This window comes from Trichechus manatus, unplaced genomic scaffold, assembly GCF_000243295.1.
Source record: "Trichechus manatus latirostris isolate Lorelei unplaced genomic scaffold, TriManLat1.0 scaffold00035, whole genome shotgun sequence".
Taxonomy (NCBI): Eukaryota; Metazoa; Chordata; class Mammalia; order Sirenia; family Trichechidae; genus Trichechus; species Trichechus manatus.
In genome coordinates, this window is record NW_004443971.1 from 15,340,827 (window position 1) to 15,365,863 (window position 25,037).

A 25,037-nucleotide genomic window follows, 5' to 3' on the forward strand; every position below is an offset into this window, starting at 1 on the left:
GGATTAGCTATGGACCCACACTCAGTGTGCTTTCCCAGCTCCCCCACCCCAGCCCCGCATGACCTGCCTTTCCCTGTCGGTTCTCCCCTTGCAGATCATCAACCTCTTTGTGGCTGTCATCATGGACAACTTTGACTACCTCACTCGAGATTGGTCCATCCTTGGCCCTCACCACCTGGATGAATTCAAGGCAATCTGGGCAGAGTACGACCCGGAGGCAAAGTGAGTCCAGTGTGTAGGCTCAGTGCTGGGCCTCCCTACACTGTCCACCTCTCTGTCCTAGACCCCATCCTAGTGCCCCAAAGGAAGTCACCTTCCAGTTCAATAAGTGTGAGTGGGCTTCTCCTTGTCTGTTCATTTATCCAAGACCCCAGGCCAGGGAATCAGTCTCTCAGGGTTGGAAGTGTCCTCCAGGCCTCCGAAGGCAGAAACCCTCTGAGTTTCTGGCTTTACTGAGAAATGACCATCTAGCTTCTACCTGGAGACTTCTAGGAGCAGGGAACTCAGTACTTCCCAGAGCACTCTCCCATTGCTGTTGAGTCGATTCCGACTCACAGCGGCCCTATAAGACTGAGTAGAACTGCCCCATAGGGTTTCCAAGGCCATAATCTTTGTGTAAGCAGACTGCCACATCTATCTCTTGCAGAGCAGCTGATGGGTTTGAACCACTGACCTTTCACTTAGTAGCTGGACACTTAACCACTGCACCACCAGGACTCCTTCAAGGCATTCTAGGCCCTAGCTATTTATTCCAAATATGGTCAGCTGACCAGCAGCATGAGAGCTTGTTAAAAATGCAGAGTGCCAGGCCCAACCCCAGATAGATGGAGTCAGAATCTGCATTGTTATTAACAAGATCCTCAAGGCATTCATATGGAAATTAAAGCTTGGGGAGCAGTGCTCTCTTGAACCTTTTTTAAAAAGGTAATAAGCTCATGTTGTTGGTCGCCATCAAGTCAATTCTAACTCATGGAAAACGCCATAGAGTTTTCAAGGCTGTGACCTTTTGGAAGCAGATTACTGGGCCTGTCTTCCAAGGTGCCTGTAGTAGGGTTTGAACCACCAACCTTTCGGCTAGTAGTCGAACTCTTAACCTTCTGTACCACCCAGGGACTCAATAAGCTCATAATCAATGAATGTGTCCTATGTATCAGGCACTGTGCTAAATACTACATGCATTATCTCACTTAATCCTTGCAACAACCTATGACGTTGGTCTCCTTATCACCTTATCTCACAGATGAGGAATTGAAGTTCAGAGTGGTTAAGTAGCTTGCCCTGGGTTACATAGCTAATAAGAGACGGAGGAAAGATTCAGTACCAGTTTGTCTGGTATTGAACAAGTTGCCCATAATCACCATGTTTTAAAGTGCCCACTTTGGGCAAATCAAAACCTACCTGTTTCTAGCAGCCACCCACAAGTCCTAACTCTGCCCTCTGGAGACAGGCAAGAAACAATCTCTTTATCACATGCTGCCAGCGGAGAAAAGAGGAAGCCAATAAGACCTTCCAAATTGGCTTTTCTCAAGGCAACACACACCAGCTGCTCTCACCTTGGTCCTCTCTTCAGCTGACCTTCCTGGTTGCCCTGCTTTATACCTACTCTGTGGGTCATGGTCCAATGAAATGTGGTTTCCAGCTCTGGACCAGTCTCTGGAAGTGGGCTTTCATCTCCCTTCATCCATACCCTCTATTCTATTAATATAGCCCAAGAGCCCCCAATAAACTTAACCAAAACCCAAGAATGGACCCACCATGGAGAAAATGAAGCCCAGGGCCCAGCCTGGAGATCCCCTATCCAAGGGAATGCTGACCTCTCTGCCCAAAGAAAGAGGGCTCATTCCTGGTGGTGGGTAACAGTGAATCCAAACATTGTCTCTTCTTCAAAAGCAAGCTCGACTACCACTTCCTGGGCATATTTTGAAAATAAGGAAGTGCTCCTCTGTCTCCTGGCTCTCTTCGCCTTGTCTCTTCTCTGAGCAGGGACAGAGGTCCTGGGCGGGGTTGCTGGGTGCTAGACTATGTGTCCCCTGCAGGGGGCGAATCAAACACCTGGACGTGGTGACCCTGCTGAGACGGATCCAGCCCCCTCTGGGCTTTGGGAAGTTCTGCCCGCACCGGGTGGCATGTAAGGTAATCAGAGCTGCCAGGGAGGGCTGGCCCTGGGAGAGGAAGAGGCACAGGTGCCGTAGGGTGGGGAAACTGGTGAGGGGGCCTGATGGGCTGCATCATTTTAGAGCAGTGATTTCCTGGGTCTCCCAAGTCTTCCCTGAGGACCTAAAGTCTTAGTAATGTCCCCTTACTCATCTTTCCATTCCCTCATGAAGAGGGTCCTGTTCAGCCTGCACGCCCAGCCCTCATGTTCCAACCCTCCCAGCTCACAGAGTGGGTAAGGATGACCTGCCAAGCTTGGCCTGGTCCCAGCTCAGCACCAAGCCACTTCCTCTCCCCGCACAGCGGCTGGTGGGCATGAACATGCCCCTGAACAGTGATGGCACAGTCACCTTCAACGCCACGCTCTTCGCTCTGGTCCGCACGGCACTCAAGATCAAGACAGAAGGTGAGAGCCTTCCAGCATGCAGCCCCTCCCTTCTCTCAGAGCATGAGTTTTCCTGGAACATATTCTCCCAGATTCTCAGAGCTAAAGGTTGAAATCAAGAGCCATGGGAGGAGCAAAGGGAGGAGCCCAGACCATGGCCACAAAATCCTCTGCTACCAGGGCTCAGAGGGAGCTCAAGAGTCCTCCACAGGGCAAAGGCCACTAGAAATCTGTTCCCACACTTGTCAGCTGTGTCTGAAGGGGGACAGAGAAGTGACACTGTTAGCATAGGATTGGGGGAAGGGGGTTCCTGAGATTAGACTCTGGGCGGGAGCAGAGAATGTACTCGTGTAGGCTGATGGAAGTCCATCCTTGACTCCACTAAACCCGTAGTTCTCTGCCTGCTGGAAAGACAGACCTGGCAGGAGCAAGGAGAAGGAGTCAGGGTGGTGTCTCGGTGTTGTCCTGGGGCCCTCACTCACTCCATCTGCATCAGGACCATCCCCACATCAGGACCACTGCAGGCTTCTGAAACAGCCACAGGGAAGATTTCTTTGGAACGACAAGGGAGGAAGGCCAAGTGTCAGAGAGGAGCCAAGTTAGGGCAGGAGGAAGTCTGCCTGGGGGTACTGGGGATGGACCATAGGGAGTGGGGAATTGAAGGGTTGTTGGGGTGGAGTGGGGAGAGCAGGAGATGACAGTCTTCAAAGGCAGACACTCCAGGCACTGGCAGCCAAGGCCTGTTGGGAGTAAGGACATGACTCAAGGGTTGAGCTGCCTCTCCCTACCCCCAGTGCCAGTGCCCCGCTCAGTGCCTGCCACAAAAGAAGCCCTTGGCCAGTGTTTATTGTGTGTATGAACGGCTCTCTGAGAGATTCAGAGAGTACTGGCCTTACCAAGTGGGGTTGGCTTGGCCTGGATGACTTTGGGGTCACTCCTGCCTTTCTCTTCCTCCTAGGTAACTTTGAGCAGGCCAATGAGGAGCTGAGGGCCATCATCAAGAAGATCTGGAAGAGAACCAGCATGAAGCTCCTGGACCAGGTCATTCCTCCAATAGGAGGTGGGTGCTGCTTTGGGAGACCAGAGTCCAGAGGCAGCTGAGGAAAGGGCACAAGGGGCTTCTCCAAGAAGCTCTATGGGAATCTAAGAATGGCCCAGACTCTGAGAATTGCCCAGAGCCATTTACTATGTAAATAACCAAGATAGACCCCATGGGCATCAATCAGGGCAGCTACCAGCATCAGGGTGGAAACTACCCATTGGTCAAATCAGCAAGACAAGGGATGGCCTGGAGTGCCCAGTCCTGTCTGCACCCTGGCTCCCACTCTGTACCCCATGTCAGATTCCCACTGGCCTTTAGGATATTCCTTTTTGGCTCCTCTGCAGATGATGAGGTGACTGTGGGAAAGTTTTATGCCACGTTCCTTATCCAAGAGCACTTCCGGAAGTTCATGAAACGCCAGGAGGAGTATTATGGGTATAGGCCCAAGAAGGACATCATACAGATACAGGTAAGCCCAACGTGAGCCCTAAGGGACTCCCTCGGTCTCAGACTCCAGTTCCCTCTCCATGTCCTTGAGGGGCTCAAAGATAGAAGCACAGAGGGAAGAAGGAACCAGGAAGGAGGGAGGAAATGAGATGACAGTTCTGGACAGTACACAATCAAAGACCTTTCAACCTCAAGGGAAATATCAACCAGGAGCTCTTCATCTCGCGATGACAGGACCAAAGAAAATGGGATTTGTTAAAAGGAGAGACTTGAGTTAGATAAGAATAGTGGTCTCTAAAGGGGGATCCCTGAGGGGGTGCTTAAGATGATCCACTGGGTGTGAAAAGAAAACTTTAGAACAAGATGCTTTATCTCATTTGGTTTTTTATCTCTATTTTTTTATGCTAATGATAATGCACAGAGTTGACAAATTCATAAAAATATACATGCATTTAGGTTGTGTGCTCAAATATCTTTTTTAGTTGCAATTTTTATTTTGAAACAATCTCATGTTTTTTAAAAAAACTGCAAGTATAGTACACAACCTTTTTTTCTGAACCAAACCCAAACCTGTTGCAGTCAAGCTGAATCTGACAGAGGAGAACTGCCCCATAGGATTTCCAAGGAGTGGTTGGTGGATTTGAAATGCCAATCTTTTGGTTAGCAGCCACGCTCTTAACCACCGTGCCACTAGGGCTCCTTTCTGAACCACTTGAGAATAATTCCCAACATGATGTTCCATCAACCCAGAACATTTTAATGTGTCCTGCAAACAAGGGTATTCTATAACCATAATATAACCATCAATATCAGGAAATTAACAATGACACATGACTACCATCTAATCCTTAGACCTCATCAAGTTTCATCAGTGGCCCCAAAAATCTCCTTTATAGCAAAAAGACTAATTGCAGAATCACATGTCACATTTAGTTGCCATGTCTCTTTAGTCTCTTCCATCTGGAACAGTTCCTTGATCTTTCCTTGACTTTCATGACCTTGACACTTTTGAAGATTGTAAGCCAGGATGTCTCTCAATTTGAGATAGTCTGATGTTTCCTCATGCTGGTTTTAGGATATGCATACCGGACAGGAAAGCTACAGAAGTGACTCTGTGTTCTTCTCATTGCAAGCTATTAATTTTGCACCAATTTGGATTTGTCCCATTGCCCATTGGTCAGATTAAGAAAAATGTATTAATAGTATGTGCAATCAAAAGAGGTCACTTGACTAGAAGACTGAACTGAGTAACAAGATTTCTCAACCAGGTGGCCTGGGGAGGGTATGAAATCTCACTCATGGAGTCGAGAGAAGACTCCTTGGGAATAATGATGGTGTGGAGTAGCCCAGAGGCCAGAGCAGGACCTGATGGCCTCATGGAGCCCTGGGACCTTGAATGAGCCAGGCGGGAGAGTGGAAGCCAGAGCTGGGGCTTCAGGGAGGCCCCGGTTCCAGGGATTAAAATGAGACTGGGGCAGTGGGAAGCGGTTCTGGGCTCCTTTCCTGGACTGGAGGGGTCACTGGGTGTCTTTTCCATCCCCAGGCTGGACTGCGAACCATTGAGGAAGAGGCAGCCCCAGAGATCCGCCGCACCATCTCAGGAGATCTGACAGCTGAAGAGGAGCTAGAGAGAGCCATGGTGGAGGCTGCGGTGGAGGAGAGGATATTCCGGGTGAGTGAGGGCCATGGCCACCCCTGGTGATATAGGGACAGGGAGCAGCAAAGTCCAGCAGAGAGGGAGTGTCGGGAGTCCAGTCATACAGGAGAGGGACGTGGGGGTGACGAAACCCCTCTCCACCTCACCACTTGGGACTCAGAATTGATGATCAACCTACTTAAGATGTCAAATATAATATACACCCTTTCCCATCTTCTTTTGCCAAACACTATCCTTCCCTCCCCTGATCCCTGATCAACATTCCATCTATTGGAAACCCTTCATTATCAAACTGTTCCATCTGCTTCCAGGTATCCCAGCCTCATCCCAGAACACTTTAGAACTAGGACTACAGTATCCACCTAGCTGAAACTTTCAGGTTATTCATGAGGAAACAGTGACCAAAGAGTTGATGTGAGATGTCCAATATCACTTAGCAATTTAATTTCAGAGGTGGAACTAGAACCCAGTTTTCCAGACTCCCCACTTAGTTCTCTCTCCACTACACCGTATTTCCCTATCTGTATGTCTGTGTCTTCTAAATAGTTCTTCAGGTATGTCCTATCTACCCCATCAAATAGAGAACTCCCTAATAGTGGGGACTGTCTTCTTCTGGACGCACCACTCAGTCCATTTTCCTCTGACTTTAAAGGATTTATCTCCCAGTATCATCACTTGTTCCCAACAGCATCATCCCAGCCCTCATCCTCCAGTGCCTGATCTCAATTCGTCCATTCTCCTCCTTGACTCTAGAGGACGGGAGGCCTGTTTGGCCAGGTAGATAACTTCCTGGAAAGGACCAACTCCCTACACCATGTCATGGCCAACCAGAGACCCCTCCAGTTTTCTGAGATAGAGATGGAAGAACTGGAATCACCTGTCTTCTTGGAGGACTTCCCTCAAGATCCAAGCTCCAACCCTCTTGCTCGTGCCAATACCAACAATGCCAACGCCAACATTACCTATGACAACAGCAACCATAGCAACAGCCAGGTGTTTTCCAGGTAGTGGGGTCTAGGGATACTGGGATAGGACTGGGAGGATAAGGTTAGCAACTCCCAAGTTGGCTTGGAAGGAGGTATCCCTAAAATTTGTAGGATGTCCTGTGTTTGCCTTTTTTCTCTTTGGGCTCCATCCATCCTCCACCTCAACGCCAAGAGGCAGGCCTGGGCTGCAGAGACTGCTTTGGCCAGCAGGGGGCAGCCTCATGTCAAGATTGGCCCCAATATTGGGTGGTTCTTTTATTTTAACTACAGCAGATCCAGGAGCCCTAGTGGCGCAGTGGTTAAAGCACTCGGCTGCCAACCAAAAGATCGGTGGTTTGAACTCACCAGCTGCTCCACAGGAGAAAGATGTAGCAGTCTGCTGCTGTGAAGATTTACAGCCTTGGAAACCCTATGGGGGCAGTTCTACTCTGTCCTATAGGGTTGCTGTAAGTCAGAATTGACTCAACGGTAGTGGGTTGGACAGCAGGCCCAGGATCCGAGATGTATTGAACAGACTGTAGGTTAGAAGGAGGAGGACTTCATCAGCAGCCCATACTACAGTAAACTGGACAGTAAGGTCCAATTGTTGCTGGATTTGGGTTCCAGGGAGATTCCACTGCTCTGGGTTGCTCCTCCCTTACCAATTCTGGGGCTGTAGACTATCTCTAAATTTAATCTGTGATTACACATATGTCATAAAAACAGCAGCAGGAAGGAGAGAAATTCTCAGCAGTCAATCTATGGGCTGGTTCCAAGTAGAGTTTCTGCTCTGGTCCTGGGGGCCAGGTGATTGTAGGTCTCTGTCCTGGAAGGGCTGAGTCCCAGGCCCTCAGGAATGGGCAGATGGGGCAGAAGTCAGGTAAGCAGCTGCTTCCCATGGCCAGGGCTGCCTGCACCCTCTTTCCAGTGGAGGGATCCCTTGAATCCAGCCAGCAAGCCTTGAAGACAGTGTGCACCCTTGGGTCACCATGGTGCTAGGTGCCGTGGAGATACAGACGTATCAGACCTAGGCCTTGCCCCAAAGAGGGTTGTAGTCTTCTTGGGGGGTGTGGCCTGTGGTCAGAGAGTGTCCTGAGAGTGCAGAGGGGTCATTGATCACCTCGGGCTGGGAAATCTAGAATAAATTAATCAATGGTTCTCATCCTTGGCTGCACATTAGAAACATCTAGAGAGCCTTCAAAAACTCCCAGTGCCTGGCCTCACCACAGACTCTGGGAGTGGGAAACAGCCACCACTAGTCTCTAAAGCTCCCCAGTTAAGAAGCAGCCGAGATTGAGAGCCAGTGTCCTGAAGGATGTGAGGCTGGAGCTGGCCTTGAAAGATGAACAGACGTGGACAAGGCAGAGGGAAGGACCTCACAGACAGAAGGAACCACCTGAGCAGAGGAGTGGATGCAAGAATGTCTTCGACATATTCCCCTCAGAGCATCAAGGCTGGCTGGGGTGTAGAGTGTGGCCTGGCCAGCGGTGGCAGCTGCCACTCTGCTCTTTACTATGATGGTCCAGAACCTGGATGAAAAGGAGGTTTGGGGCTGCAGAGGGGTAGGGATGGCAGGAGAACCAGCAGCCGGCTCTGGTTCACCTCGCCTTGCTTCCATTTCAGCGTACACTATGAAAGGGAGTTCCCTGGAGAGGGAGAGATGCCTGCAGCCAGAGGAGGAGCCCTCAGACAACCCAACCAGGCCCCAGGTCAGTCCCTTCTATGCACCTGAGAAGCTGAGCCTTCTTCCAATGAGGCCTGAGAAACCCTGCTTGTTCCTTACTGTCCAGAAACTACCTAGTCCTCCCAGAATGGGAGGGCTGTCCTGGCCAGCTGGTTACTTAGGCAAAGGTGAAGGGCACCATCTAGGTGGCTGAGTGAGATGGGAGAGAAAAGCCTGTGCAAAAGGGCCCTCCGCAGGCCTGCCCAGAAACTCACCCCACTCCAGGCCCCAGCGCAGGAGTCTTTCCCTCTGGGTCAGGCATCCTGGCTCCAGAAGGTTCCTGGAAGGGCAGCCTCCGAACCCCTTACACCCTGGCTCTGGGTCCCTTCATCAGATAATCTGGCAGTCTCCTAGTAGGTCCTAGACTGCTGTGTAGGAGCCCGAGGATGCTGGAGTACAGGCACTTCCCCTGCTTCCCAACACACACCCACACACACACGCACACACACACACTCACAAACTCACGCACTCGTGTGCACACATACACGGACACGCTGGAAAACAGCTTGACCAGACTCTGGGGCTGATCTCCCTTCCCAAACTCATAAGGAGGGTAACTGGAATGGGGTGGTGGGTAGGGGGATGTTCCTGCCTCCTGCACCCCAAAGATCTCAGTGAGCTTACAAAGCTTGGTTGGCCAGCCAAGCTGGGCTCCTGGCAAGAGTCAGCAGCAACTCTCATCCTTGCCCCACCTTTCCCACAGAACCCCACAGCAAATCCTGTGTGGAGAAGCTGTCAGGACAGCTGACCCAGAGGGTAATGCCTGGAGGCCAGGTACCTCCAGTCCCCTGCCAGGTAAGAGGGAAAGAGACTCAGGAGAAAACTCCATCCAGAGCCCTGGTTTGATACTTGGAGCATAGCAATGGCAGGAGAAGGGGTGGCACTAATATGCCTACCAATAACAGAAGGGACTGGGTTCCTGAGCTCTCCCCTTTCTGTGTGGGTCTTGGCTGAAGCTCTTTCTGATGGGGCGAGGGTGGGGCTGGGACAGTTCTGCTGAATCTCCAGCGTCCCTGTTGGGGTCTTTGCTTTTGTGCATTTGAACAGCGCCCTGAGGCAGAGCGTCCCGTGCCTAAGGAGAAGGAGACCTCTACCCCAGGGTCTCTGCAGGAGGAAACGCCCACCACGAATAAGACCGAGAAGAGAACTTCTGGGTGCCCAGCTCCAGCTACTGCCCTGCTGATCCAAGAGGTTAGGTGGGGGCTGGGACAGGGCAGTGGGTGGCTTTGAGGGGTGACCCTGTGATGGCCTGGGGCTGAGAGAGGGCAGGGGCAAGGAGGCAGGCCCCAAAGGCAGCTCTCCAGGAAGACCCTGCCCAGCCTTCTCTCCTCCCTACAGGCTCTGGTTCGAGGGGGCCTGGACACCTTGGTGGCTGATGTTGGCTTCATCATGGCAACAGGCCAGGCCCTGGCAGATGCCTGCCAGATGGAACCAGAGGAAGTTGAGGTGGCAGCAACAGAGCTACTAAAAGGACGAGAGTCCCCAGAGGGGGCCAGTGCCCCAGGATGCCTGAGCCACAGCTCCTCCCTGGGCAGCCTCAGCCAGCATCAGGGCTCCCAGGAGATGCTTATTCTTTCCAGGCTGTGAGGCCCTCCCAGCATCCACATGGGCTTAGAGCTAGCATGACCAATGGGGGAGCAGGGGCTGGAATGGAGAAGGGTTACCGCTCCATGTCAGCCTCCCTTCCTCTCAGCAGCTAGATGGATGGGCTGAGTAGGGGTGGTCAGGAACCACCCCCATAAAGGCAAGAGGAAGTAGATTGATGGGTCTTTCCCCTCACCCTCAAGAGGCATGATTGGATGGAGCTTCCCTGGTTGTTCAGAAAGGCCTGGTCAGTGCCTATGTCTGTCTGGCATAAGGCCACTCCTACCAACAGGCTATTAAAGTCTCCGGGCCTAACGCTGGCACCTGGCATCCACGTGTCTTCTTTCTTGGGCCCACCTGCTCTCCCTACCTCCCCCATTCCCTTCCCCAGGAGTCCTGCCCACGGGCTTGGGAGCCTGTGCCTAGGAGAAGGACAGAGGTGTCATCTGATTCTTGTTCTGTGCTGGGGCAGAGAGGGGCCAGTTGTAGAGAGTGTGGGTCCTCCTGTAAGTCCATGACTGGTTCTACTTGCTGGGGCTGAGGAGCCCCAGGAAAGACTGTGTTTGGTTTCTTAGGGCTACCGTGACAAAATACCACAAACTGGGTGGCTTATCAGAAATGTATTGTCTCATAGTTCTAGAGGCTGGGAGTCCAGGATCAGAGTGTTGGCTGTGTTGATTCCTTCTGAGGCACTAAGAGAATCCATTCCCAGCCTCTGTCCTGGCTTCTGGTAGCTCCAGGTGTCCTTGGCCTGCAGCTGCAGTGTTGCATGTTGTCCTCCTCTGTCTCCCTTCTCTGTGTATCTTCTCACCTTTTGTGAGGACACCAGTTATATAGAATTAGCACCCACCCTACTCCAGTATAAGGAGCTCTGGGTGATGCAGTGGTTAAGGGCTCGACTGCCAGCAGAAAGGTCAATAGTTCGAATCCACCAGCTGCTCCATGGGAGAAAGATGTGACAGTCTGCTTCCATAAAGATTACAGCCTTGAAAACCCTATGGGGCTGTTCTGCTCTGTCCTGTGGGGTCGCTATGAGTCAGAATCAACTCAACTCGACGGCAATGGGTCTAGTCCAGGATGACTTCATGTTAACTTAACTGATGACATCTTCAAAGGTCTTATTTCAAAACAGGGTCACATTCACAGGTACAGGGGTTATGACCTCAGCATAGCTTTTCTGGGGGACACAATTCCATCCATAGCAGACTGGTTGCCTTAGAAGCAGTAGTCCCACACTCAGGTCACATCGCAGCCAACCATCACTTGGCTGTGATGGGTTTCACCGGCCAGAGTCCACTGCCAACCCAGGTCCTCAGAGCCCTCACTGCATGTTTATGGTGAATATTAAAGATCTATAGTCTCCATAGTTCTCTTATCCACACAAGTAATGATTAGTAACAGCAGCTACTATTGACCAAGCACCTCCTATGTGCCAGCCACCTACATTCTCCTATGCCAGGGGTCTCAATACATTTAATTTACAAAGCACGTTCACATACAATATCCGTTTAATTCCTGCTACAACCTTGCGAGGTAGGTATATATTCCATTTTAAAGATGAAGAAGGGGAGGCACAGAGGGATGAAGTGACATGCCTGTGGTCGCACAGCCAGGGAGGGCAAAGTAAGGACTCTGCCCTGGGCCCTCCAAGTCCCCTTCACTGGATACTCTTTCCTCTTCCCACCATTCACTCACTGAGTGAGCGTTTGCCAACTGCCTGCTCCAGGGCCGTTGCTGTGGTAACCACTCTGGCCTCCGGAGCTGCTTCCTGGCGAACCCACAGCCAGCCTTCCTTGGCCCGCCCCAGGCTGCCAGCCCAGCTCAGAGAGACTCACTCTCTGCCTTGTAAATCCACAGTCGCCAGTCTCCGTTGGGCCCTGAAGTTGACTTGGGTCCCTGATCAGTGCAGCTATTTCAACTCTCCTCTCTTCTCACATAGTGCCTTGCCTCCCTCCACCCCTTGGCTAGAGCTTTGCTTCCTCCTTCACAGAGAAATAGAAGCCACCAGAAGGACCCTCCGTTAGCTGATGAACTTTACTGCTTCCGCTCTCACTCTCCCCTCCCTCTTGACTCCATGGAAGCTGGACCTCTCTTCTTGTGAGCTCCTCAGATTCGATCCCAGCCATTATCCCTTCTCCTTCCCTCTCTACTGGCTCCTTCCATCTGCATGTAAACACATTCAAGGTGCTTCCATCTTAACTACTCATCTTAACTTTGCAGTTGCTGTCCTATCTATCTGTCTATCTATCTGTCATCTATCTATCATCTACCTATCTGTCATCTATCATCTATCTGTCATCTCTCTATTATCTATCATCTATCTATCCATCTATCATCCATGTATCTATGTATTTATTATCTGTCTGTCTCTATCATCTATTTCTCTATTTACCTATCTGTCGTCTATCTATTATCTGTCATCTATCTATCTATCTACCTATCATCCATGTACCTAGTATTTATCATCTGTCTGTCTCTATCTTCTATTTCTGTATCTATCATCTATCATCTATCTACCTATCTATCTATCTACATCTCTCTCCATTCAGGAAACAAAGCTTCTTACTTGAGTGATCCCTTTGTCTACCTTTCTATTTCTGCTTTCCCATGCAGCCTGCCTTTGGCCCCACCCTTTCTCTGAAACCATGCTCTCCCATATCTCTAACAAACTTGTTGTGAATCCAGTGGACTCCTTTAAGTCCTTATCTTATTTGACTTCTAGGAAGCATTAGAGACAATTCACCCACCCCTCTTTCCTAGAATACCTGCACCCCTTGGATCTCCTGAATTGCCTGCTACCTCTTATGTGCTCCAGCTTGAAGCCTCCTGGTGTGTTCTCCCTTGGCCCACCTCCCTCTCAGGTGAGGGGCTCCTCGAGTTTCTGTCTCCTTGACCCTTTCTTCTCACTCAGCAACTCCCCCTGGGTGATCTCACTCACTGTCACACAATTGCATCTATGTATTGATCATTCCTAAATCCTTACTTCTAGTTCAAACCTCACCTAAACTCTAGATCTCTGAATCCTATTCCTCTTAGACAACCCCACATATATGTCCCACTTGTGCCTAAAGCCTGCCTTCTACAAATTTGACCTCATTATCTTTTCCCTCAAGCCTGCTATCCTCTGGTGTTGCTCATCTCAGGGAAACAGACCCCTTGTTCAAACTGGAAGTCTGGGTGTTATCCTGGACACCGACCTCTCCCTCCCACCATGCCCTCAGAAAGCCCCGGAGTCTAGCCCTCCTAACTATTTCTCTTCATCTCCACAGTCACTTTCCTGATCGTTCAATCATCATCTCGGGCCTCATCTCTTGCAAGGCCTCTGAACTGGTCTCCCAGATCTCTCTCCTCTTCCTCCCAACTGGTCTCTCATCTTTCTAGAAGGAAAAACTGATTGTCTTATTCCCTTGCCTAAAACCCACCAAGGTAGCCCCATTGCCCTCAGAATATTGTGCAAACCCCTTGCCTAAGCTTATGAGCCTCTTCCAGATTTGGCCAATACACGCATCTCCTGCCTCACTTCTCCCCCAACTTCCCCGCCATCCCTCACCCCAGCCAGAGGCAGCCGCTGTCACTTCTTCCTGAACCTCTGCTTACCTGACACCTAGTCATTCTTCAAATCCCAGCTTTGATATTACTTCCTGCAGAAAGCTTTCTCCAAACACCCCCCAAACTGTTTGTCATCTGGCCCAGAAATACAGCACGTTGTACTTCCCAGGTTACAGCAGGAGGCATCATAACTGTATTGACTGCTTGTTTATTTTCACCCCAGTCACATTCAGGCGCCATGTCTGCCATGTCCGCCTTGCTCACAGTCATTTCCCCGCCCCCAGCTGAGCACTTTGCAGTGCAGATTGGCAGCTCAGTAACTGCTCGCTAAATAAACACAGAAGGAGCTGCCAAAGGAGCCCTGGTGACGCAACGGTGAAGCTCTGGGCTGCTAACTGAAAAGATGGTAATTCAAACCCACCCAGCAGCTCTGTGGGAGAAAGACCTGGCGATCTTCTTCCGTAAAGATGATAGCCAAGAAAACCCTATGGGGCGATTCTATTTCATATGGGGTCGCTATGAGTTAGAATTGAGTCAAGAGCAGCTAAGAGGCCACGAACCCTGCCCTCAGCAGGCTCATCCTCTGGTGAACCAGTTCACCTTGCAGCCTCAAGCTCCTGCCTTCATTCTGTCTAAGCTCAGGGAGGCAGGAAGGAGGCCCTCTGGCTGCGGATGGCTGACCAGCTGGACACCACATCACGGCTCCCTCATGAAAGAGGGAGTGGCCGACTCAGGCCAGTCACAGCCACTTCAACTGTCTCCAACTCAATGGACTCATCTCTTAAGGAGAAATAAAATAATTCACCTCACAAGGGGGTAGAAATATTCAATAAAGGGGCATATCTGTGAAAGTGCTGCATAAGCTATAAAATTGTATAAAAAGGCATTTTTATTCATGAAAAGGACCTGAGCATCTTATATTAATACCTAACACGTATAGAATACTATATATATTGGGCAGGCCCTGTTCTGTTTTGCATACGTTAATTTATTTAATCCTCTTTACAATTAAGAAGGAGGTATTATCATCCTCGTTTTGCAAATGTGGCACAGAAGACTAAGTAACTTGCCTAAGGCCACACAGCTGGAAGGAGGGCCAAGGCCTAAGGCCGCACAGCTGGAAGGAGGGCCAAGGTGAGACTCAGACTCAGGCCATTTTGCATGAAATTCCATGTCCTTAACGAGTAAACTATCAAACTTACGCTGGCACTTGCAGGTTGGCTGATAGGTATGTAGGTACACACAGGCTCTGAGAAGCTTCTCTCTCTACTAGCTCTTAACGCTTTTGAAAAGTTCAGGCAGTTTTTTGCAACATATGTTGTTGTCAGTTGCCGTCAAGTCAGACTCCGACTCCTGGTGACCCCTTCGCCACGGAAAGAAACGTGCTCGTTCCTGCGCCGTCCTCATACTCTTAGCCTTAGTCTGGAAGCTCCGCGGAAACGTTTTCAGCATCGTAGCAACACACAAGCCTCCGCTGACAGACCAGTGGTGACTGCGCATGAAGTGCACTGGCTGGGAATTGAACCCGGGTCTCTTGCATGGAAGGTAAGAATTCTACCACCAAACCACCATTGCTCCCTTGCATTATATACAATGTTCTAATTTATCAGAAGGTGCAAAATCCTGCCTCTACCTCTGCTTCACTGGAAATAATGGATAGGACTGCCAAGCTTCTCAGCTAAAGCCTAAAAATAAAAAACTATGGAAGGGTGAGGGTCCAGGGGTGGAAGTGAGGGGCCTTGGGAGTCCTCTCAGCAGGACGATCTGACGGAGACAGTGGGACCACCGTCTGTAGCCTGGGGGCACTGGCCAGGGGCAGAGTCTGCCCGTCCCTGTCTTCTCCTGCCAGCTCCCTGCAGACTTGGGGCCCAGCTGCTGGGTGGGGGATCTGCCAAAAGGGGTGGGGTTGCAGCTGGCAGGAGGGGGTTAGCACAAAGCAGCATGCTGGGGCTGGGGATGAGGGCAGCCCCCCCCCCCCCATCTGGGAGGAGCACAGCCCAGATGGCGGATCACTGGAAAGGCCAGGAGCCAGGGCCCAGCTCCAGTGCCTCCTCAGAGCAGGAGTAGCTCCTGACTGCCCTATGTCTTTGCAGCCTGTGCTCTGGATGGGATGGGGCTGGGTCACTCCTGCTGAGTTGCCGCTTCTGGGATCCTTAAAGGAGGCTAGAGCTAGTCTCTGCAAGTGAGTAAGAGTATAGCCTTGGGAGCCAGACGTTTTCGGATCTGAATCCCATTCCCTACCTTCATGCTGTGTGATGTTGAGCAGTTTACATAACCCTCGTAAACCTCTGCTATTCTATCTGTAAAATAGGAGCGTAATTCCTACTTCTAGGGTTGTTGTAAGGTATAAATGTGACAAAGCTGGGCTTACCAGAACTTGGTAAGAAATTACTGTTTTGATTCTGTCAGATTTTGGCTAGTGAGGGGGCCAGGCCTTCAAGACGGAAGGAGGCCGACCTCAGGGAGACACCTGAGCCTTTTAGGGGAAGCCAGGAGCAGTGATGCTCTGCCCATGCACACACCTTAGTACCAGGCCCAGTCCTCTTACGGGCCTGGCAGCCCTCGCTGACAGCTGGGGCGGTGGAGTCCAGCTCCTGCCACAGATCACTATAGAAGGCACAGCCAAGCTGGAGCGACCTTGACGCCCCATCCTTCTTTCACAGGGTCCTTCTAGCATCTGATCCAGTAACATGTCACTCCTGTCTTGGGGCTGACAGCTTATAGTACAGGTGACCCCCACCCTGTGCATCTTACTAGTTCATTGTACGACGAGGCCGCTGAGGGGCCAGGTCTCAGAGCTGGTAAGCGGCAGAGCTAGGGTTTGTCCCCAAGCTTTCCATTTCCATTGATTCTTTCTCCTTCACCATGTAACCGTATCCCTAAAATGAACTTAAAATTCAGTTGAGGAGACCAAGGTGCAGATGCATTAAAAAAATTAATAGCCATAAATCCATGGGCAAAATAATACTTCTGGTGTTGAATAAGGGGTCCTAGTGGCACAGTGGTTAAGCACTCAGCTGCTAACTGCAAGGTCGGTGGTTTGACCTGCCAGTTGCTCTGCGGTAGAAAGATATGGCAGTCTGCTTCCTTAAAGATTTACAGCCTTGGAAAACCTATGGGCAGTTCTACTCTGTCCTTCTATGAGTCAGAATCGACTTGATGACAGTGGGTTTAGGTTTGGGATTTGGTTTTGGTGTTCAATACCAATCGAAAATGCTAGCACGTCAGAAGCAGTACTTTGATGGGACAGGCACTGCAGCTCAGAGGATTCAGAGGAGGGAGAACTGACTGGTGTTTGTTTAAAATCAAAAGAACACAAGTGGACATTCCATGGTGATCAGGAGGAAGACCAAGACCCAGAGAAGGAAAGAGAAATGCATACTCAATATCGCTGAGTCGGGGCGAGGAGTCAGGCTCCTCCATCCAAGCTTCAGAAAGGCTACAGTGAAGTGTGCCAGGTACTGGGAGAAATGAAGCCTTGCTCTTGGAGAAAACCTGCTCCCACTTCTCCTTGCATGTTCTTTTAAAAGCGCCTCTGCCCCTTGGTTTCCTCATCGGTAGAACAATAATAAAAACCCGTAACTAGTTGCCGTCAAGGCGGTCCTGACTCCTGACAACCCCGTGTGTGTCAGAGTAGAACTGTGCTACATAGGGTTTTCAATGGCTGATTTTTCAGAAGGAGATCTCCAGGCCTTTCTTCCCAGGTACCTCCGGATGGACTTGAACTTTTCGGTTAGTAGCCGTTAGCGGTTTACTCCACCCAGGGATTCCAGAATAATAATAGCTACCATTTATCAAGCCTGACTCATTAAGTTTCTTGCCTTCAATATCTCATTTAATCTTTGCAATACTACTTATAAAAGAAGTATTCTTGCTAATCTCATTTTATGATGAAGAAACTGAGGGTCAGAGGGGCTAAGTGAATTACCCAAAGTCACTCAGCCAAGAGGTGGGGAAGCTAGGTGTCTAACAGGAGCCTGGACACTGTTCTTGAGATGTTTACTTCCTGCGTTATTGTAAGGATCACGTACAGCCTACCCACCCTTCCACATCGTCTACAAATCTGGCTCAAGACCCTTCCCACACCCTGCCTCACACCAGCCAACCACACTCAACAGCTCCCTCTTCTCACAGGCCAAGCTCTCTCATGCCTCCATCCACAGCCTTTCTGCACCCTGAAAATGTCTTGCCCTTCTCTCTCAGCCTGACATCACCCTTTCTGACAAACTTAGTTGCTTTTTGCTTAATGTTCTGATAGCAATTGAAAACTTTAATTATGGCATTTATTACACTGTATCATAATTATGGGTTTCCAGTTTGTTTCTCCCTAGTATACTGTGAGTTTCTCAAGGGTGGGAATTGAGCCTTTTTTAACTTTGTATCCCCAGCAAGGAAGGGAGGGAGAGAGGGAGGGAGGGCAGGAAGAAGAGAAGGAAGAAAGGGAGGGGAGGGAGGAAAGAAGGAAGGAAGGAAGGAAAGAGGGAGGGAGGAGGGAAGGAAAGAGAGGGAGGAAGAAAGGAAAGAGGGAGGGAGGGGAGGGAGAAAAGAGAGGGAGGGAAGGTGAACAAGAGTGCATCAAGCAAACTGCTGAAAAATATATATTAGGTTGGACCATTTGAAATTTCCAATATTCTATTGTTTTTGATCTGCAAAATACCAATTTTATATGATTTAACCTAATATAATGAGGGCGGGTCTCCTCCTGCCTAGTGCCACCCAAGTACCACCACTGCCCCTCTGGGGAGCAGGGCCCCCATCTTTTGTTTGGGGACGGTTTATATGTGTCCTGACCGCACTAAACAGGTTGGATGGGGGCTCACCAAGGCAAGTGATTCCTGGGCTGCGTGCAGGCAGCTGTTGATGGGGGACTTTTGGCGCCTGTCACCACTGAGACCCGCTCAGTCTCCTCTCAGGGTCAAAGTGGAGGCTCACTCATGGCAACTGGGAGTGGTCTGCACATGTGGGCCCAGCCGCCAGCCACTGTCAAAGGTTCACTGTCTCTCCAGGAAAAACCCCCTCTTTCCAGGACACCTCAGGTCTGGTCCTCAGTCTTGCGGCCTGACTCCTCCAACGCCTGGGCCCACCACCTTCCTTCTGCCAGCCCAAGGGATCCTCATGAGTTTGTGGTGAGTGGGGGAGAGTGAGATAGGAGACAGAGGATGGGCCTCTCCCTAAGTGTTCCTTCTAATTTCAGTTATGACTTACACTCTGCTCCACCCAGCCCTAGCTTCCTTTTGGATCCTCCAACCTAGTTTGGAAGTTAAAGAGAAAAAAAAAGTTCTTCGTATACTTCTCTTTGCATCTTCACTAGAACAACCATACGTCTCCTCAAGGCAAAGTGGAAGCTCCTCTCTGCTCAAACAAGTGTGGAGTGTCAAGGGGGCAGGGAGGGGAAAGGACACAGATGAACTTTTCAAGAGATTATTTCACCTCAGGCCAGTTCAGGCTGTTGTTGTCAAAAGGGCCTTTGAATTCTCCTAAAACTGTCCCATGAGATTCAGCGCGCACGCTGCCTGGGGTGTTGTCCCCTAAAATCCTCCATCTGGTGGCATTTCTGGCCAGCTGGCACTTGAGAGGTCAATCCTGTGTGTTGTGTGATCCCCACCTCTCCCGCTGTCTTTTAAAGTGTCAAATGCTCATTTGCTGGTAGTTTGCTCTGCAGGGTCTGGCTGAGGCAAATATCAATTAAAATCCAAGGAAATGATGTCTCCTTGGGGACTGAAAATCAATAGCTTCCAGGCAGGGCGGGAGGGTTATTTGTTAACTTAATCAAAGGGAAGGAGCTTACAAGGGTGGCTTCTGATGCAGGAGAGGGTGAGTCCTCTGGGGCCCTGGCTAGGACTGTCTGGAGGCTGCCTTCTCATCCCCAGGCCTGCAGAGGGCTTCCTGACCCCTCTTCCCTCCTCTCTCCTTGTCCTCAGGCCTGTCGCTGCAACTCTTTGTTTTCCTCTCTTCTCTGGCTCTCCCAGCTGCTCAGCCCTCTCCTTTCTGGAGTCCTTTTCTCCTTTTTTATGCTTACCTTTCCCTCTTTGTGACCCTCTAATTCCCTGTCACTGTCCACCATCTAGTCCCCGTGTGGTGGAAATGGTTAACATGCTCAGCTGCTAACCGAAAGGCTGGCAGTTTGAGACCACCCTTTCTGAAGAAAGGCCTGGTGATCTACTTACAAAAAATTAGCCGTTGAAAACTCTATGAAGCACAGTTCTACTGTGACACACACGGGGTCGCCATGAGTCGGAGTTGACTTGAGCGCAACTGGTACTGGTCCGCCATTTGGGATGAGGACTAGGGACCCTCAGTGAGCAGGGGAGAGGACACACTGCTTTCAGGGCCAGAAATCCCATCAACTGTCCCAGCGACCAGCCTATTCTACACCTGTTTGAGCAAATGGGAAGCCGGAGCAAGTGACTTTTTTTTTTCTTTTTTTAAAGCTTTAATGAGGTATAATTAACATACAATAAATTATACACAGATAAAGTGTACCCCCATACCCGTTGCCAATGATTCCAATTCATAGTGATCCTGTAGGACAGAGTAGTACTGCCCCATAGGGTTTCCAAGACTGTAATCTTTTTTTTTTTTTTTCCCCTCATTTTGTTTTATGGGCCTGTCTAATCTTTGGATGAAGTGTGAACCTCAGGAGTGACTTCATCACTGAGCTAAAAGAGTGTCCGGGGGCCATACTCTCAGGGTTTCTCTAGTTTCTGTCAGGCCAGTAAGTCTGGTCTTCTTCTGAGTTAGAATTTTGTTCTACATTTTTCTCCAGCTCTGTCCAGGACCCTCTATTGTGATCCCTGTCAGAGCAGTCGGTGGTGGTAGCCGGGCGCCATCTAGTTGTGCTGGACTCAGTCTGGTGGAGGCTGTGGTAGTTGTGGTCCATTAGTCCTTTGGACTAATCTTTCCCTTGTGTCTTTAGTTTTCTTCATTCTCCCTTGCTGCTGACAGGGTGAGACAAGTGGAGTATCTTAGATGGCCGCTCACAAGCTTTTAAGACCCCAGATGCTACTCAGCAAAGTAGAATGTTGAGTATTTTCTTTATAAACTATGCTATGCTAAGGTTATAATCTTTACAGATAAAAAAACAAAAACCAAACCCATTGCCATCGAGTGGATTTTCACTCATAGTGGCCCTATAGGACAGAGTACAACTGCTCCATATGGTTTCCAAGGAGCGCTTGGTAGATTTCAACTGCCAACCTTTTGGTTAACAGCCATAGCTCTTAACCACTACATCACCAGGGTTTCCAATACAACCTGGTAAATTTTGACAGATGTATACACCCACAGAACCATCATCACCATCAAGATAATAGACATATCCACCACCCAAAAACGTTTATTCTGCATCCTTGTAATCTCCTTTGCCCCTCCCACCCTGTCCCAGGCAACTACTGACCTGCTTCCTGACATGATAGATTAGTTTGCATTTTATTTTTTTTATTGCAGTTTAAATGAAGTTTACATTTCAGGTTAATCTCCCATACAAAAATTTACACATACATTGTTATGTGACCCTAACTGCTCACCCCATTAGTTTGCATTTTAATAGAAATATCCAACGTGTGCTCTCTTTTGTCTGCCTTTTTTCACTCAGCATAATTATTCTCTGATTCATGTGTGTTATATCATATATCACTAGTTCATTCCTTTTTGTTGCTGAATAGTATTTCAGTGTATGATACACCACAGTCTTTATCTATTCACCTGCTGATGGACATTTGATTTGTTTTCCAGTTTGGGGCGATGACAAGCTGCTATGCACACTCCAGTACAAGTGTTTATCTGGGCACACGCAGCAGGTGACTTCTTAGGGCGTTTTGCTCACTTTCTTAGCTCTGCAGCTGCCAAGGCCCAGATCCATCTTTTTGCTTCACTGTAATTTCCTATGAAACAGGAAAATCAGACTGCTTGGGTTCACACCCTGCTCTACCGCTTGCGATGTGACCTTGTGCAACTCTTGCTGTCCTCATTTGCTTGATATGATTAATACTTGTTCCTACTTCCTGGGGTTGCTGTGACGATGGCATAAGAGTGTGTATCGGAAGCATTGAGCACCATGCCCAGCAGTGTTCAGAAATGGTAGCATGTACCTCTGAGGAGATCTACACAATCCAGAATGTGCTTCCTCTTGGATGTCTGAGAAGTTACCCTAACCCTTTGTAGTGGCTCTGTTCCACAGAGGAGTGAATCAGCCCCCACGGAAGAGTGACTTCAGTAAATTTTCAAGTCAGGGGTTAACCCAGGTGTATCCTGATACCCAACTCAGAGGCTGTTCTTAGGCAGGTGATGGGCCGTGGCAGAGAAAGGCCCTTAGAATTTCTCTAACTACTTCATAAGGTGGCCCTGAGGACCCCCGAGGGTAAGCTCAGTACAGCAACCGGAAAACTCTGAGCTCCCCAATGGTTAATATAAAAACCACACTCATCCAGTCAGTCACCAGCACCCAATGACCTGGAAAACCTAGCAAAATCATGGTCAAATACTGGTGTGTGTGTGTGTGTGTGTGTGTGTGTGTGCGCGTGTGCGCGCGCGCGCGCGCACGCGCACGCCATCGACTTGTGGTATTCTGTTATAGCAGCACTAGATAACACATCTAGATAACTAGATAAGACACATGGTAACATGCAAACCCGTAATTTTGGTGGTTTAACACAATACATGTTTATTTCCCATTTACCCTCCCTGAACAACATGGGTTGGCAGGGTGCAATGGGCTCTACAAATCTTAGTCATTCAAGGACTCAGCAGACAGAGACTTCATCTCAAAACTCTCACAAGAGCAGTAGGAAGGGAATGCAGTAAATCATCTACTGGCTCTTAAAGTTTCCACCTAGAGAAGGCACATGTCAGTTCTGCCCACATTTCACTGGTCAAAGTGAGTCACATGCCGAAACCTAACAACAAAGAAGAGCGAGGACATGCAGTCCTACCCTGTGCCAGAAGGCAGAGAGCTGGGAATAGTTGGTGAACGGCACTAGTGACTACCATACTAGCCAAGTGACTTACGAGCTCATTTCTTCTTCTGCAAAATGGAGCTAATAACAGTTCTTACCTCATAGATTGTTGTGAGGATTAAGTGAAGAAACTTCTGTAAAACTCTTGGCACAGCGTGAGTGAATATAATAAAATGGGGTGAGTATAATAAACTTTAGATTCCCTTTCAGGGATGTTGGGGCCAGGGGTATTTGTGTACAACAGGGGTCCAGCATGCCAAGGCTCCCTCTGGCCTCTGCAAACACTTACCTGGCTCCAGAGGTCCCACCACTGAGTGGCTAGCAGAGGATGAACAACTCTCTGGAAATCTGTCTTCTCCCACCTCCCTGAATCTGACACTGACCACTTGGGCCAGGCAAACCTCCTCCCCTACCTCCCAGTCTCACCTATAGCCATCCCTAAGACTTCCTAATCCTCAGTGGACTTCGTTATGACAAATCCATTCATCTGTCCAGTTAGAGGGTAGGGACCCAATGGAAGGGTAGAGAATCCAAGAGAAATATGAAGGAAATTAACAACTATGGAGCACCTACAATGTGCTGAGCACTGTGCTGGGTGCTTGACCCAGGTTACCTCGTTCTAACCTCATAATAGCCTTGTGGTGAGGTGGGTGTGATGATTCTCATTTTTGAGAGAGGAACTGACACCCGGAGTGGTTATATAACTTGCCCAGGGTTACAGAGCTAGGAAATGGCAAAGCTGGGATTTGAACCCAGATCTCTGTGACTCGGAAGACCACACATCAGCTTCTGGGCTTCTTTTGTTATTTTGTTCAGACCTAACTTTTATCCAGATCATAAGCTCATCTACAGCCCAATCTCAGATGTTTAGCCAGAGCAAGGTCTTTGGTTCCTATTGGAGACTGCCCTGTTCTGGGAGCATGCCGGCCATGCTTTTAGTCACTGCTCATCACCAGCTTACTATGCAACCTTGCACAGGTCCCTTTACCTCTCTGGGCCTCAGTCTCTTCCCCTGAAAACCAAGGAATCAGACCTGTTAATCTTAGGGCTTCTTCAACTCCAGCATTCTGGGCCATTGAGAATTGCTCATACTTGCTCTTGCCTTTGGTCCCAACACTTGGAAAGCATTGCAAAGTAGAAAGGTGAATAAAGATCCCATGTTTGAGGTTATAAGGAGTATTAATTAAACCCTCATTAACATTTGAAACTGAAAATAGTTTTTAAGACTGATGGGATATTTGTAATCCATGGCAGTTCTCTCGCTTCCTTGCTATTTATAACAAACTCTGGTTTCCTCTGTGGCTGAGTCTGTCTCCTCCTATAACAGAGGAAGTCAGGCTAAGCCTGTATCTAAGTTAAGGTCTCCTGAGTCTGCACTCCAGTAGACCCCCTTTGGGGTTCTGAGCTCCTGCTGGTGGGCAGAACAGGGCTCTGTCTCCAGGTGGTCATTGGAGGGTGTAGCTAATGCCTGTTCTCTCAGGGAACCATGCACAGCTGCTGGAGTGGGGCTGAGAGCACTGGATGCCCAGAACTCTGTGCCTTCCACTCCAGAACTTTCCGTCAATGCTCAGAAAGCTTTTGTAAATGCTAATGCCTAGTGCTAACCCTAAGGCAGATAAAAGGAACAGGGTTCAAGTTCTGGCCACTTTTGGAGATATTTATAGGACCTACCAACAAAAAAAAAAAACCAAACCCATTGCCATCAAGTTGATTCCAACTCATAGCAACCCTATAGGACAGAGCAGAACTACCCCACAGGGTTTCCAAGGAGTGGCTGGTGGATTCAAACTGCCGCTCTTTTGGTTAGCAGCCGTAGCTCTTAACCACTACGCCACCAGGGCCTACAGGTGTCTTTAAAAGGTCCCTGTTATTATTAGGTGCCATCAAGTCGACTTCAACTCATAGCGACCCTAGGGGACGTAGTAGAACTATCCCATAGGGTTTTCTTGGCTGTAATCTTTAAAGAAGCAGATTGCCAGATCTTTCTACTGAAGAGCCGCTAGGTGGGTTCGAACAGCCAACCTTTCTGTTAGCAGCCGAGCGTTTAACCACTAACCCTCACAAGGCTCCTTTAAAAGGTCCCTTGTTGTTGTTGCTAGGTGCCCTCAGGTTGATTTTGACTCAGCAACCCCATGTGACAGAGTAGAACTGCCCATAGGGTTTCCTAGACTGTAATCTTTATGGGAAGGAGCTCTGGTGATGCAGTGGTTAAGTGCTCCACTGCTAACTGAAAAGTCCGTGGTTTGAACCCGCCAGCTGCTCCACAAGAGAAAGATGTGGCAGTCTGCTTCCATAAAGATTACAGCCTTGGAAACCCTATGGGGCCGTTCTACTCTGCCTTGTAGGGTCCCTATGAGTCAGAATTGCTTTGGTGGCAAAGGATTTTTTTTTACGGGTTAATCTTTATGGGAGCAGATCGCCTGGTCTTTTCTCCTGTGGAGCCACTGGGTGGGTTCAAAACCACCAGCCTTTTGCTTAGCAGCTGAACGCTTAGCTGTTGTGCCAGCAGGGCTCCTTAAAAGTCCCTCCGTAGGCGCAAACAGTGAAGTGCTTAACCACTAACCAAAAGGTTGGCAG

General features: G+C 49.4%; 1 protein-coding gene across 1 annotated transcript in view; it reads left to right on the top strand.

Moving 5' to 3' along the window:
- The window catches only part of CACNA1S (calcium voltage-gated channel subunit alpha1 S), a 90,875-nt gene extending 80,915 nt beyond the window's left edge, over positions 1-9,960 (top strand). The window contains exons 34-44 of the mRNA XM_004375359.1: positions 95-222; positions 2,037-2,133; positions 2,458-2,560; positions 3,498-3,599; positions 3,926-4,050; positions 5,572-5,700; positions 6,439-6,689; positions 8,274-8,359; positions 9,077-9,168; positions 9,421-9,564; positions 9,712-9,960. Coding sequence (XP_004375416.1) covers positions 95-222; positions 2,037-2,133; positions 2,458-2,560; positions 3,498-3,599; positions 3,926-4,050; positions 5,572-5,700; positions 6,439-6,689; positions 8,274-8,359; positions 9,077-9,168; positions 9,421-9,564; positions 9,712-9,960 — 1,506 coding nt within the window. The remainder of the gene's footprint in view (positions 1-94; positions 223-2,036; positions 2,134-2,457; positions 2,561-3,497; positions 3,600-3,925; positions 4,051-5,571; positions 5,701-6,438; positions 6,690-8,273; positions 8,360-9,076; positions 9,169-9,420; positions 9,565-9,711) is intronic.
- The last annotated feature ends 15,077 nt before the right edge of the window (positions 9,961-25,037 follow it).